Source organism: Emydura macquarii, unplaced genomic scaffold (assembly GCF_026122565.2).
Source record: "Emydura macquarii macquarii isolate MOO-44397 ecotype Brisbane River unplaced genomic scaffold, CSIRO-AGI_Emac_v2 contig_1597, whole genome shotgun sequence".
In the NCBI taxonomy this organism is placed as follows: Eukaryota; Metazoa; Chordata; order Testudines; family Chelidae; genus Emydura; species Emydura macquarii.
In genome coordinates this window covers 1,531,944-1,548,256 of record NW_027131734.1, presented here as the reverse complement: position 1 = coordinate 1,548,256, position 16,313 = coordinate 1,531,944, and the positions used below count along the sequence as shown (strand labels likewise).

The following is a 16,313-nucleotide window of genomic DNA, read 5'->3' as shown; positions in this document are numbered from 1 at the left end:
CCTGTCCAGTTAAGGGATGAGGGGCTCACAGTATGCATCTCTAAAGAATCACCCCTCAAGCTTTACAGTAAAACTAAGGAGAAGACTTGATATTCCTGATATTTATAAAGCAAAACCAAATAAAGAAAAATCCTTATAAATGTTCTAACCTTTTATACAAACTAAAAAAAAGTGGGGGGAAGGTGAGGGGAGAGGGCATAAACCCAATTTAAAAAAAGAAATCTGTGCAGATCATTTGAAAATAATCTCTCATGAATCCAAAGGTGTCTATTTTAAGACTTTATTTTGAAAGAAACATGTCCTGATGCTGCAGAAACTCTCATCCATCCTTATCTGTAAGTGAATATTTTCCATTGCTTTCACATACTACATATTTTAAAAATATTTGTAGCGTCAGGGCAATAATGAGAGTGATTGTGGACTTTTTTTTTGGTCATGCATTTACCCAATGTTTATTGGATATAGCCATCTAAAAATGTTTTTAGTTTGTATTACTCTTTGATCTAGAGCTAGGGAATAAGTTACGGAACTAAGTAATCTATTTATGTTGTCTGCACAGTCTTTGTTGAATTTTTTAATATTCTGATGATCTAAATCAATAGTTTTTCAGCAATCCTCACTTACTAAGATCTCCAAGTTTAGGAAATTCTGGTTATTCCTCAGATATCAAATGAAATAACTTTTCATTTGATGTGCAGAATGATAGGATATGTCTCCATGCACAACTTAGTAGCTACTTATGCTTCTGTAGAAGTATTTGAGAAAAGTGTGCCCTTTCATTTTGAATTCCAATGGGGAAATGAGCTCACATCGTGATGTCTTTCCTAGCTTGGCTCTTAAATTAGTCGTCTTTTTTCTTTTGATATTTCTATCTACCAGGTGCTCATTTTAGCTATTTGCGTCTATCTTTTTTTTTTTTTTTTTTTTTTTGTATTACTGTAGTACCTAGGAAGCTGGATTACCGAGCAGGACCCCATTGCGATAGCCAGTGCACACGAAAAATACCAGTCTCTCTCCCAAGTTGCTTACAAGCTGAGTATAAGATGAAACAACAGATGGATACAGACAGATAAAGAAACGATGAGACAGTGCTGGCCAGTATGACCATTGGACAGTGGTCTCAGTGTGTATTGTATGTTGGATATGTATTTTGAGGGAAATGCTGTGAATAAAATTTTCTTTGACAGTTTCTTTCTTGAGATGATAAACCGTAAGTTGTGGAAGGGAAAGTTAGAAAGTCTATTAACTGCAACAAACTCACTACTTCAGGTCAAAATTGTTACCCTATAAAAATCGTTGAGTGTTTCTTGTCTCATCCTTTCCTGATTCATAAATGTTATTCTTCTTATCTCAGGATTTTATCACATTAATAATAATAGGTAATTATGTTGTGTCAGATGGTGGCAGTACAGCACAATTCTTAACCATGATCATAGGAGTATTATGAATATTATCTCTTGGAACATCAGCTACTCTTGAAGGGAAGGAGAGTTTTTAACCTCTTGCACAAAGCCGACACCAATATATTACCTGACCTTTAAGCATACATGTAAAAAGCTAGTAAGAAACTAGATTTACACTAGAAGATGTTCTGCTCTTCTTCTCACAATATAAATTACAGAGGTTTATTTGTGATTTTTTTCAAAGTTTGTCCTACAAAATATTATACTTTATTTGATAAATATTAAAGTAGGATTATATTTCAACTACAATATAAACTCAGATTAACAAGGTGAGCATTAAGATCAGATTCACTAACTCTCATTCATCAAGTAGATGAGCATCATGCTTAGATTCACTATCACTTCTTTGTACTAGAAACTACACTGGCAGAAGCCAAAGGTGGTGCACCAAGTGGGAGGGGGAGGCTGGCAGGGCAAGATAGTGTTTCAACTGGGGCCTTTAAAGCTTCTTTACCCTATGCCAACACTAGAATCTGGCATTTAGCTTCTTTTTATCCTGAACACCTAAAACAACATATGTGGCCTTATTTTTACAATCCTTGGCTACCCACTCTTCTATTTCCCATCTGCTGTTGTAGCTCTTTTCATCATGTGTGCAATTTGAATGTAAGCTATTCAGGTCAGGGACTGTCTCTCTCTATACCTATATGGTGCCTAGCACATATTGGGTGTTACTGTAATATCGTGATTGTTTTGTAAGTGTTGTTTGATTCTTACCTCTACAACTTAACTTAATTGTCTGTTAGATGCACTGGCAGTGATGGGTGAACCTCAAAAGTTTGATTTAGATAAACATCCATGCTGTAGGATGCTTATGCAAGGTGATCTGAACTTCTTTGCTTTAGAATTGGACTGGAAAAAGTGCAAGAAACACATAAAAGTTCCTGTATTTCCTGGTTTTGATGACACCAGAAATACCAAGACAAATCTCTTTTTTCAGCATTCCCTTTTGCTTCTGATCTCAGGCCAGGTCTGCACTACAAAGTTTTGTCAGCATAGCTATGTTGGTCAGGGTGTGAAAAAAATCACACACCCTAGTTGACATAGCTATGCCAGCAAAAACCTCCTGTGTAGGTGCAGCTATGCCAACAGAGACCTTATTCTGTTGGCATAGCTAATGTTGTTTGGGGAGGTAGTGTTAATATGCTGACTGAAAAACACCCTCCGTTTGCTTACGCTGGGGGGCTCTGCCAGTATAGCGATACCAGTATCACTATACTGGCAAAGCATTTTTAATATAGATAAGGCCTAAGATGCAACTGGGAAGTGCAAAGATATATGGATATATATATTTGTTTTTATTCACAAATTTTTCAAAATTGGAAGAAGTTTGTTGAAGGTGGTTCATGTCTCTTTTGTTTTGTTTTTTTTTTAAATCAATTCCTATGCTTGCTCTGGGTTGACAGTTGTTTCTGCCATAGGCACTTTTGTACTCTAGGTTTACTGACAAAAATGTTTTCTTTTTCAGAGAGATTGGTACAATCATCAGGTCATTAGGATGCTGCCCAAGTGAAGGAGAACTACATGATATGCTCGCAGAGGTAAGCTCGTTTGTAATTTTTTCCTCAATCTTAACACAAACAACACAAAAGTTATAATTTTTTCATTGCTCTGCGGGAGACCTGAGCATATTTTCCAGAGGCTGGAAATGTTATGGAGGCAGTTCACTCAACAAGGGTGTCCCTCAGATTGCCCTGAAGCAACCCCTGAGGCTGATATGGGAGTCTCTCCAGGTATGTCTACGCCGCATTTTGGAGTGCTTCCAGCCTGGGTTGACAGACTTGGGCTAGTGGGACTCTCACGAATGCTCTAAAAATAGCTGTGTAGATAGCGCTTTGAAGTTACAACTCAAGCTGAAGCTTGGAGTCTGAAGCCCCCTTACCCCCCAGGTTTCAAAGCCTGAGCTCCAACCAAACTGGACTTCAAAGTGCTGCCTATACAGCTATTTTTGGAGAACTAGTCTAAGGCTTACTAACCCAAGTCTGTCAAGCTGGGCTGAGAGGCTTGCTCCAAAATGCTGTGTGGACTTACCCTCTGTCTTCTGCCAAGGAAGGTTACTGTGACACAAGCCACGAGGAGGGGGAGTTCTTTGTCAAGAACCAAGGAAAAACATTCCTTTGCTGATGAAAAATAAAAAAAGTGAGTTCCAAACTGATTAGGTTACACAAACCCCAACTATGTTAGCTTCTTGACACAGTCAGGTAAATAGAATGAACAAGTAATACCAATTAGCTCATGAAATAGCATTAAAGGTGTGATTTTAATCTCAAAAAGCTTCTGAGAGAAGCCCAGCCATATAGTCTTCATTTGTCCCCTGTGATTCCTGCATATTGCAACACATCTGATGCATTATTTAGTCTACGTCAATGGGGCCTCCTTTGTTTCAGCAGTTCAACATAATGGGGGGAGCTAAGGATATGATTATACCCTTAATGGCAATTTCCCCTATTTTGTGGGTTTGTAATAACTTTAATGTTAGTTTTAATGGGCTTTTAAACATTGTATTACCTTTTCTGTAATGCTAGCTCACAATTATTTGAACAGCATGAAAATTAGATACATTAGGATTATTAAACCAGTTTACTGTATTAGGGTACAAACTTGATTATGTTGATCCTGATAATGCATCAGCACACTGAACTTCTGTACCGTTACCAATATTATATGGCTCAACCGCCTCATTCCTTCTATATTGTCCCTTTTTTTCCTGATTCAGTTTAGGTCTTAATTCTTTCCCCTGGGATTGTTTTCTCCTAAAGTTGCTATGCAGTCCTTATTCTTAAATATAACATTTAAAAGGGTTTGTTTTTTTCCTAAATTAATGGAGTTGTACTAGTGTAACTCAGCAGAATTTGGTCCAAATAGACTTTGAAACTAAAAATTGCATCCCACAAGTCTGAATTCCGGTTTAAAGGGGGTAATACCCCGCAGTTTAGCTACTTACAAAAGAGATTTTCAGTGTTCAGGCAGTAGTCTGAACCTGCAACTTAGTTTCTCTGCTGCAGACAAGAAAAAACTGAGATAGTTGGAAGCTGCACCTCTGTATATCACCTGAGTCCTGAATGTTCAGTGTCATGAGGTAATGCTTTTGCAGCCCCAATAGACATGGCTTTCTAGAAAGTTCCAGAAACTCCAGTCCTTCTGAGTGTGAATGTTCTAAGCTTTCTTTTGAAGGGGCACAGTAACTGATCAGTGATCTTTTCTTGCTCATTCCCTTCATCCTGTAAATCTGAATTCCCACTCCTCTAATTGTGTGAAGGGGGCAGGGAAGTTCTACTGGTAAATACCAACCCAATGGTTTTTAATTGCTTTTTATTTGAACACTTTGATTTTAGACTGTAACTTTTCTCCTCAGTCCCTACTCTACTTCCACTTCCTAGTAGGAGGTTGGAAGCACCACAGTGATGGTACATAGGGCAGGGTCAGAGTGTGGGACACAGCAGCAGAAATAAATATTTCCCACCACCTCTACCTCCTCTTCTCTTTGCAAGTGATACTAATTTGAAATGTTGCCTTGGGGGAATGAAAGATCCCTTGATTTGGGAGGTTTTCTCCTCTTGGACGTAGCCTGAGGTATATCACCCACACATGTTATGATGCTAGAGGTTGATTCCCCCAAAAAGGTTTTGCCATCCTTGCCTCTTATGCATATGCTAATTCCATCCCCTCTGCATTCTCAATTAGCAGTGGTTGCCCTCCCTGGCTCAGCTGAGTCAGCTCTTTAGATGAGGAGAAAGTCCGAGGAACCAGCAAAAAAGAAAGGCGACTTACTTGTTCCTCTCTGCATGCTGTGATTTTGCTCCCCTTTTCAGCAGAATGCACCAACTCCTATCTTCAACCAAGAAGTAGAAGAAGGTCTGAGAAAAGAGAAATTATACTCCAGAATATAAATAATACATTAAAAAAACCCAACATATGGATTATTGTTTACCATTAAAAGAAAATCTCCCCGCCTGGCCCAAGATTTGCAAAATGGAAATGGAAGGGGATGGGGAAAAGATGGTCCAGTGTCCCAATACACTAACCTGGGACCCTGGAGACCTTGGTTCCAAACCTTTTCCACCATAGACTTCCTATCTGACTTCGAGCAAATCACTTGGTTTTCCATCTGTAAAATGGGGAAAATACTACTGGCCTATCTCACAGTGGTAGTGTGAGTGTAATTACACTAAATACTGTGTAGTGTTCAGATACTGTGGTAATGGAGGTCATAGAAGTACCTAAAATAGATAGATGGGTATAAAAATGCTTTAAGTGTTTCATCCTGCAGTAGCTATTACTGTTACAGCCCCCATAAAGAGAGCAAAAAATACAGAGAAGATGACAAAATTTTAGTGGAAAAGGAATTTTAAGATAGGAGTGAACACAAAGACGGATAAGATGAAGATAAACATCTGCAAAACTTGAATGACCTAAAGCAAATGCATTTATTTGGCCTCTCAATACCACCTTTACAATGTTAAAGATAGAACCTATTTTCAGTCTTTCTGCATTTTAGAGTAGAGAAAAACCCAAGACACCTCAGGGCCTTCAGTGGAAATGAATTGGTGGGTGTTTCCCTCACTCTGAGGTCAGTGGGAGTGAGGTTGCTCATCACCTCACAGTAATGTGTCCATTATCAGTGATGAAACATTTCTTTTACGAGGAAATGCTTTATTGGGATACAATGCAAACAGTAAACCTACAAAGAGAGACAAATCCAGAAGTAATAGCTAATACTTTACTTTATAAGTCACATACGCATGCTTTCCTTATGTTGTGGGTTCTGAAGAGGCTATTTGCTATTAATGCCTTTTTCTTCCCAGTCTGAAAATTAGGACCACATTTAGCCCTATGATGAGTAGCTGCAAATCCCATTGAAGTAAGTGGGAACTGAGAATGCTCAGCACCTGACAGGATCAGGCCTAATGGTTTTTGCTCTTAAATGTGATTTATTTGCTGTATAATCTTTATGTGCCCTTTGGGACCTTACTTAATGTATAATATAAGATGTCTTTGTATGTTTGCTATAAATAGTTACCACATTTCTTCTTCTGTCTCTTTGGTTTCCTGACCTACAGCCCATTGGAACATAGGTGCTTCATTAAAACACCCTGCCTACAGACATTGTCTCAATATTTGTGAAGCATGAAATAGTTCAGTTTATTGACTGTTATTTCATGAGAGGGAAATTAATTTTTGCCATCCATTTTATTGCATCTTTGCAGTGGATTCATCATTAAAATACGCAATCCTGTAATGACAGTTTTATTCAGAGAGATGTATAGAACAGCTTCATTTTCTAGCAAAAGATTCTCTGCTATAATGCACAGTATACAGAGGCCAAAATTGTAGTGTCAAGACACTGTCTGGATTGAAGGGGTGGTGGATGTAGACCACTATGCCAGGAGTGGCCAAATATACTGATCCTCTGAGCTGTATACAATAATCTTCAGAAGTTTGAGAGCCTTCAGTTTACAACCTACTCCATGGGGCGGCATCTCCTGTGACACCCCACAGGGCTAAAGCCTTTAGCCACACCCCCCTCCCTGCAGGGCAGAAGCCTCTAGCCCCACCACTCCACTGCAGTGCAGAAACCCTGAGCTCTCCCCACCCCTCTCTGGTAGGCAGAGAAAGGGGAGGGGAGGCGTGAGGGACTCCATGAGCCGCTCTTTAAGTGTAAATGAGCCGCATGTGGCTCGTGAGCTGTGATTTGGCCACCTGGACTAAGCATTGGTGGCTGCTCCTGAAGACATTGTGCCTGACACAGAATGCCTCTTAGAGCACAGAGATAACACACAGCAGCAGCTGCTGCTATATCCTTTAATGGAGTGCTGCATGTGCTGTTTCCTCCTATGGCCCATCTTCACTGATCATGCAGAAAAGGGCAGCAGGAGCCTCCTTGCCCCAATCTTTCTTGTCTCATTGTGAGGAATTTAGATCCACTACCTGTGCTAGACTTCATCCATTCTTGCCTGCTCAGAGTGCAAGGACTGAGTGTGTGTCTTGCCCCCATTTGGGGAAGGTTTAAAGCCCATTGCTCTGTGCCCATACAGAGGCTGGCACAATGTAGCCCAGAATGCTCCTATCACAGACATGTTCCTGAACAATTAGGAACTCTTTTTGCTCATGCTGTTTGACTACTATGGAAGTGTAGGAATGCAGTGAGCTCCCTGCTAGAAGTCCCTGTAGTCTTTTCTACAATATGTAGAAAATTTTTCATTAATATACTTGTTTGGTAAGAAAAGCCTTTTCCTTGTTTATGTGGTATTTATGTGGCTTGTGGTATTTTGCCATTTTCCCCACCATTTTGTTTGTTTTAGACTGCCTTGAACTGAGAGTGTCTACCACTTTGGCCTCTCCCTTGACAGCACTGGCTGTAAAATATCTGGAAACAATCATTCAGTCTTTAGGGAGAGCGTATGCGGTATCCTTAAAAACACTTTGTCTGATAACTTAGTATCAGTCACTGAGTATTTTGCACCAATTAGCTCTAACCATTAGAGGGCAATATTGAGTCGTTCAAAGCTCCTACTGTAGCTGTCCTTTGTCTTGCCTGGGGATATAGTTTCTTCCTTTAATTTTTTTATTTGATCACAAGTATTTCACTCAGATGCTCTGGAGATAAGTGAGTTATAAAAAAAAACTTACATAAATTGCTTAGAAAAAGTTAAATTAAAAAGCAAAAAGTCTATTATTGCACACTCTTTGGAACACTCTCTTGGGCTATGTCTACATTATGAGCTGGGGGTACGATTCTCCTGCTCAGTGCTCATGCACACATACCCATGCTAGCTCTCATCAAGCTAGCGCTAGTATAAATAGTAGTGTAGTCGCAGTAGTACAGGCAATGACAGTGGAGGGTGTGGCTTAGCGGTGCTGAGTACAAACCCTCCTGACACCAGTGGGTATGTATTTGGCACAGCTAAGCTGTACCTCTGCTACCACTGCTCCATGCTACTGAAGTGGCACTGCTATTTATACTCTCACTAGCTCCATGAGAGCTAGCAAAATATGTGTACACGAGCAGGGGCATCCTATCCCCTAGTTTGTAGCGTAGTAGACATAGCCTTGGTTAGATACTAGATTTTCTGCCTTAAACTCTTGAGAACAAAACCCAGTTCTTATCTGTAATGTTCAGTAATTCTTTCTGAATAGTTTCAAATTCTCAGATGTTTACCATTTAATATTCACCTAGCATAATCAGTTAAGCCCACTGGTAGTCTGGCTTTTAATGTGGATTCTTGTAGTAAGTTAAATGGGAGCTAAAACAGTTCACAGTTTATTTGAAATTCAGAAGACACATTTATTACTCTTAATTGTTAAATGGATGTGTATATAAACTTTCTGGGCGAAGAATATTTAGAGGTCTGTGCAATTCAATATGGTAAGCACAAGATAAACACTTCTAAAATAGCTGTTGTTTGAATAAAAACAACTCCTATAAAAGAGTTACATATATGCTTAGCATTAAACATGTGAGTTGTCCTATTGAAATTAATGGGACTATTTATGTGCTTAACGTTAAGCACCTGCATTAGTCTTTGAGGGACTGGGGCCCTGGTTAGTAATGAGTCTATATGTTTTCAGTATATTGCTCAAATGAATCATTTTATGGACTTTTTCTTTCCTAATAGCAAACTCGGTCTTCCAACCTACCAATTTTCTCCTGGGATTTCAAAGAAGGGGCTTAGAAACTGTACAATTCCCGGTAAATAGCCTGATATGCATAAAAAGAGCCATACTGTGTTGGATTCTAAATCAGACTGGGTTTCTGTGGTTGTGTTCGCTGGTGTCAAATTCCATGGTGCATATTCCAACAAAATTCAAAAAGTTATTACTAAGAGCAATATGTAATTGTGATTTATAGAGTATATAAAACAAAGCTGTGGTTTTGAGTACAGGACTGGGAACCTGAGTTCTAAATCTAGTTCAGACACTAACTCATCCTGTGTCTTTTGGCAAATCATGTAAAGGTCTTGCCTACATTAGGGACTTGTCACGATTTCAGCAATCAATGGCCAGCCACCAATGTAATCTTCTAGTATAGATAAAATAAGCAGCGATTGCACTGGTAGAGCTTACGCTGGTTTCAAGTAGAGATAAATTCCACCAGTGCAAGTGATAGCTTTCCTTACCTACACTAGGGGTCTGATTGGGTGTAGGTACCTATGTCAGTGGCTGGCCACTGATAGCCCAAACTGGAACAAATCATCAGTATAGCCTTAATCTCTCTGCCTCCAGTCACGTCTGTATGGGAATGCTCAAGAAAAGAAAGACAAATCAATGTTGGTCACTAGCAAAGGAAGGCCACTTCTTTCCTGGGTGAGAGCATCCATTCAGGGGGTTAAACACACTTTAAGTTACATGCATTAATTTCACACCTTTAGTTCATCTGCCTTAATTTTCCTGAGTGTCCCTATGTAGCCAAACCCTCAGTTTCTTTGTCTACGATATGGATATAATAATACAAAGGAGTGTTGTGAGAGTTAATGTTTGTAAAGCATTTTGAAGATGAGAAGTACTATATATATAATGTATTGTTACTATTTATTTATTATAGGCTAGATTAAGCCTTTCTGCTCAGTCCTGCATATGGGGTGAGGTGTAACCGTGCCACCCAACAAGGAGCCATGGGAAGGAATTGTGACTCAGAGTCCCCTATTGCTCTACAATATGGGGTGACAGAAAGTGCAGCTTACTTCCATTCTTGATACATGGAGTGGAATGCAATTTACATCTTCTCTGTACTTGGCCAGTTCTGCCCCTACTCGCCCACTTTGCGTATTGCCACTTGGGGATGAGCGGGGTCTTATAGATCCAACCACTTCTCTCCTATATGGCAGCTTTAGGACTAGTCAAGATCTAACCGTACTATTTTAATGCAGGAGCCAACCGGTTCCCTATTTCTCTTTTTAGTTTTCTAATGTGTCATCCAAAATTTAAATGTACTATACTTCTATTTTAACATCAGGTAGAAGAAGAAGAACCTACTGGGTATATTCATTTGGAAAAATTTCTTCCAATGATGACAAAAGTATTAATGGAAAGAAGGTAATGGAAAAATAGATTTTTTTTTCTGTGTTGTAGCTTGGTTCAGATCAATGGGTAGTTGATTTTGAACAAAGATGTCAAATATACTTTTATTTAATTGAAAAAAGTAAAGATTTTTTATTTATTTTTAACTCTATCTTCCTAAGTTTGAGAGTGATGAGCATTTTAGTTCAAGCTGATTTAATCTAAAAAATATTGTTTTACAGTCACTAAAATCACATAAATAATATGACATAGTTTAGTCACTGTAAATTATGATAGTATGTTGCTTCTCTTGTCTTGTATAGTGTGAATCAGAATTAATTTCCCATTCATCTGATTTTGTGTGTCTCTAAAGAGATTTTTCAAAATAGAGGTCTTTAATCATCAGGTTTTTGCAAATATGAGTTTCATTTATGGGTAGACATAGCGTGTTTCTTACAACATAAATTAGCATCATATTAATGTATTAGCAACATAACTGCCATGTACGGTAAATATATATAATTAGCAGTCTAAAAAGTTAACTGGTCTGGAACTAGAAGGCTATACACTATTCAGAGACACAGAGTGGTCTTTGCATTTACAGATGGCCTTAATGTGTTTTAGTTTGTCCTTAATTGTAACAGTATTACTTGTAATTGACTTATTTTTATTCTTAAAAAAAACTACTTAAAAGTTTTGTGAACCCCATAGTTTTATGTCCAATGCTGCAAAGTTCTTTTGCATACAAAACTCCAACTGACTTCACTGGGAGTTAATTCTGGATGATTGGATTAAATTGTCTCCTTGCATATGTTTTCTTGCAGCACTCTTCTAAGCAGCAAATGTGTTTGTAAATAAATTTTCATTTTGGTGTTTTCCTTTTTCTTTAATGTTTATGATTTATTGTGTATTGTTTTGTTACTGTTGTGGGTCCTGTTTCCAAAACTGCATAATAGCCCTCCAAATCATGGCACTAATTGTTCTAATTCAATTATTTCAGATACCGGCCTATTCCAGAAGATGTACTTTTACGTGCATTTGAGGTCTGTAACGACAAATTTAAAGCATCTAATTAAGGGAAGAATAGTTATTGAATCTTGACTCAGTAAGATTAAAAACCAAAAGGTTTTATTTATTCCTTTTCTTTAGGTTTTAGATGTGAATAAATGTGGACATCTTACTAAAGAGGAGTTAGTCAAATATATGACTGAAGAAGGTAAAGATTTTTATTAATTAACTTATAAAACTTCTTTCTAAGAAAATAATACTCACTTGAGTAAATGCTACAGAACAAAACCTTTCAGTTGCAACTTCTGCAGGGAAAGGACATTACTATCTCTTTAACTATTTATACCATGCCATGCACACCTCCAGCACTTTAAACATAATACAAATTAATAATTACATTAATAATAGTCATGAACAGTTCTTTGAGATGGCATCCACATATTTCTACTTGTGACAGGCACCTGGATACCACTGAGCTTCAGGAATTTTCTAGAAAAGCAGCACCCATGTAAACACAATCTTGCACCCTCAGATATTTCAGTCAAGTTTACAAGAGGTTGTGCAGTTTCCAGCTCCTTCATTTCTTTTCTTTCCTTTGTAGATATAGGGACCTATGCTCTGTGTATGGATTTGTTTGTTTTTTAAACCAAAGATCTCCTGTTAACTTGTAGTTTGGAACTCTAGATAGTTTCGGTAGTTTCTGTGCCAATTCACATCATTCCTCCAGGACTATCTCCATTCTGGTTCAAGGGCATTATGTCCAACCCAAAAGACCCAGTTGAATGCATATACCTACTGCCTGAAGTGTCTCTCTTGTATGGTTGTTTCGCATACCAGCTCTTTTTGCCTTGAACTCAAAAAGACAAACATACTTTATTCCAGACTTTCCAAAGCCTTTCCTTGGGGATCAGGGCCCTACTCTCCTGGAGGGACACAGTAGGCCATCAGCTCTTAAGCCCCCTGCAGCAGGAAAACAGAAGACTTTGGTGCTGGTGTTTTGTCTTTTTTATGACACAAGGTCAGTGGAACACTATGCTCCATCATCTACGAGGCCTGCTCCATCTCTGTGTCTCTCAGTGACAAGACATCCTTACTGCTGTGGACTTGGACAGTGCCTCTTCCCAGACAAGAACAAGATGGTACATTCGGGACAATTTCCTCAGTGCTGGAGTCTCTCTTAGCACTGAAAGAGTCTCCAATGTACTGACCTCTCCTTGGAACAGGGTTTTCAGTTGAGTTTGACATTTGTGGAGGTCCTGATTCTGTTCTTTGCCCTCAACTGTGGGGCTCAGAGAGGGTGTCCGAGCAGAAGGACTTAGTACCATCACAGAGAAGAAAGAGGAAACATCACGATGGATTTAGGAATTTTCTGGGTGGATTGGAAGTGTTGGTTCTTCTTTCAGGCTTTCCCTCTCTTGGGAGACTGTGATGGTCCCTCTGTGCCAATGGGCCTCCAATTTTTCACAAGGTGTTCCCTCTTTATGGAAGGGAGCCAATAGACTGAGATCTACTTCAGATCTGGGGGATGTAATTGAGTCTTCTTCAGTGTCTCGGTTCTGGGACTGCTGGAGTTAGCCGTGATGCAAACTATGATGGATTTGAGGCGCACATGAACATTTCTTTGGGTAAGGGAGGAATGTCTTTCGATAATTCACTTTTTCCTTCATGCTCCACTAGGAGCTTCTCTCCTACAAGTGTGAATATGCAGAGGCAACACTGTTGAAGAATTACAGTTACTGACAACTCTTTCTGGTAGCATATGGAGTGACTGTAAACTCAAGCTCTTGCAACATGTCTGAAAACAGAAGATAGAGTCCTTAACAGGACAGTAGTAGAGAAAACATCCTTTCATCTACGACATAATTTGCCTCTGGTGTTAAGATGGATATATGACTGAATATGTGGGGAAGACAAACTATGGTAGTTTTGAATGGAAGAGTTTTAAACATCTTTAGTGTAGCCACTGTTGGAGGAAGGGGTTTAACTCATACAGTGCACTGCCCACCACAGGCGTGCTAGTCCTGTGCAGGGAGAAAGCGTAAAATATTCCACCAAAGTACCCGTAACTAGTTGGAAAACGTGGTATGCTAATATAGGAAAGATTTAAGGTTCCTTGGACAATCAGAAGCTAATGTTTTTCAGGAAATCTCTCCCCATTTCACTAATTTCAGTGCAGCTCTTCCACCAGTGGTAGCAACAGTGGGAGAACAAGTGTAGACAGGGTACAGCCATGGTGAAAATGACTGTTCTTTGTCTACATTAACAGTCCCACTATTACTATTTCAGTGTAGCTGCATTGATGCTAGTGAAATAGAGGAAGGTTTCCTGAAAAAAAGATAGTGCAGATACAGTCTAGAAGTGAATTCATCTTGATTGACTAGAGCTTTTGTTTTGAAATCACTCCCCATTCCAGAGAAGTTCTCGAAAAATGATCAACATAAAATAAGGTGGTTTTGTCTTTTATCATTTTTTTTTTTAAATCAACCATGGGCGAACACTTTTCACAAAGTGATCTTTTCCAGACCTCAAGAAGAGCACTGTGAAACTTGAAATCTTGTATCTTCCACCAACAGAAGTTGGTCTAATAAGAGATATTATATCACCTGCCTTATCTCTCATATTCTGGAAGCAACACAGCTAAAACAATACTGCAAATAACTGTTGTAAGTGAAAGAATCAGGTCCTGGGTCTGCCTGTCTTCTGTCTGAGTACCAAGAAGATTGCAAGGGAGAGTCCAAACACCAAGTCTATTGGATAAGGTTGAGTAAATATATAGTATCAGGACAAACTGTTGTCACTTCTGTCCTCTTGCAGGTGAACCTTTTACACAGGAAGAAATGGAGGAGATGCTGTCTGCTGCTGTAGATCCGGAAACAAATACTGTTCGTTACAAAGACTATATTACAATGATGGTAGTAGATGAAAATTAAGGTCACCCTGTAGACTTAATGGCCACTTGGTTACACCATTGTAAATTTGGAATAAGTCTGGATATACAGTGACATACAGAGATCAGAATTTGACACTTTGTTTCCAATAAAATATTTGTGAAAACATTTCCTTGGATTTTGTATCTTTGAACACAAGAAACATTTAAGATATCTGAAAAAGGGTTATTTGAAGAAATATTGTATAAGAGCTGGAAAAGGGGAGAGATGGAAAGCATGGAATTCAGATGTATAAGTAAGACAAACAGGACAAAACAAGAAATTATTTTAGAATTACATTTGAAAAAGTAAGGGGGAGAAATGAGATTGTTGCAGATCAAGAAAGCAAGCAGATCAGTGGGGAACTTTAATATGGCTTTTAAAAGGATACTATCAATATCAAATTTTATATTAAAAATCATTTTATATTTAAAAATAACACTTAGAATTGAAAGTATTTTACAACTCATTTTCAACATTTATGTTGTTATTTACTTTTTGCATTTTACTCACCTTAGACAATGAAACTAATCCGTTCTATTTCAGGTTCTCATTCACCAGTACAAGTATTTTGCTTCATTTTTAAACAGAGCAGGAAAATCCAATAATGCTACTAATTTACATGTAATGAAAGAAATCATTAAAACATTTCTGTTAATATGGGAATTGACCAAAAAAAAAACAACCCAAAAAGCCCACCCCTTTTTAACATAACCTAAATGTGAGGTCTCAGTTATTTAAGAGTGTGTCTTTTAAATAACGGTTATGCTGAGTTTTGAATGGAAAGATATCAGAAGATGATAAATACTTTATATAATAATAATAATTAATAATTTTAAAAATCAGAAATTTTTGTGTAACAGCGAAATTATGGAAGAACAGTTGAGGAGGCCATTATGAATAAAGGTTATGCTCTTACACTTATTTTACTTTTATCTCATTAGTTATTTGTTAAGCATCAACAGTCAGCTTGGTTCTGTATCTGATATATATAAAGAAAGAAAGAAACAAATGGTCTCTGCTCTGGGAAGCTTACAGAATAAGAATTTTTCACTCATATAACCTTTTATTTAAGGATCTCAAAGCTCTTAGCAATAATTGAGCAAAACTTAGAACATTCCTATATTACACATATTAAACCTTTTTACAGATGGGGAAACTGAGGCAGCAAGAAGTTAAATGACTTGCCCATGTCACACAGTGCCCGTGGCAGAGCTGAGAACAAAACATAGGATTCCTGAGTCTTAGGCCCTTGTTCTAACCATTAAACATACTCCTTTATGATATTATACATATAGTATTAATAATTTCACCTCCATGTGCTGTTTAATACACTACAGAGTGAGGCCTGCTGTCTGTCACAGACAACTGTTTAGCATGATTTGAACTTGCTGGTACAAATTGTATGATCCAGTTATCCAAATCTGTTCCTTAGATTGAAAGCTCTCTATGGCAGGGGTCATCTTTTTGTTGTGTTTGTACAGGGTCTAGCACAATGCGGTTTTGGTCTATGACTAGGGCCCCTTAGCTCTGCAATAATATAAATAATAAATAATATCTCTTCAACAACTTCACCCTATTTGCTCTTTCCATGGAATTTTATTCTTGATGACATTGTCCTAAGGGTCCTAAGGTTTTTTGCTGGTGTACTGCTATTGAATCATTTACTGTGTGGGACTGTTTGACTTCTGATACTAATGAAATACACACAGTATAAAAATAATAAAAAGTAATGATTATTTTTTGCAAGATAAAACAAAATCAACAAAGCCCTGTTTAAAAAGATACTTTTAGTTAGTCAGTCCCTTCTTTGGAAGCTGAAACTTTGATTTCTTTCCCTAGAAGGTTCATTCTCCATTTGATAAACATTGTATTGTGTGGGATTTCTATTGCAGCTGGCAAGAATTGGACTTTCATT

General features: G+C 38.1%; 1 protein-coding gene across 5 annotated transcripts in view; it reads left to right on the top strand.

The window, feature by feature from the left end:
• EFCAB2 (EF-hand calcium binding domain 2) overlaps window positions 1-14,524 on the top strand; it is a 40,697-nt gene extending 26,173 nt beyond the window's left edge. For 2 of the 5 annotated variants that reach the window (XM_067555278.1, XM_067555279.1), the window contains exons 3-8: window positions 943-1,132; window positions 2,932-3,004; window positions 10,417-10,496; window positions 11,461-11,503; window positions 11,610-11,676; window positions 14,283-14,524. In XM_067555278.1, the coding sequence (XP_067411379.1) occupies window positions 1,101-1,132; window positions 2,932-3,004; window positions 10,417-10,496; window positions 11,461-11,503; window positions 11,610-11,676; window positions 14,283-14,398 (411 nt within the window). In that variant the 5' untranslated portion in view covers window positions 943-1,100 and the 3' untranslated portion in view covers window positions 14,399-14,524. The remainder of the gene's footprint in view (window positions 1-942; window positions 1,133-2,931; window positions 3,005-10,416; window positions 10,497-11,460; window positions 11,504-11,609; window positions 11,677-14,282) is intronic. The other 3 variants (XM_067555277.1, XM_067555276.1, XM_067555280.1) reach the window with 2 other exon arrangements.
• The last annotated feature ends 1,789 nt before the right edge of the window (window positions 14,525-16,313 follow it).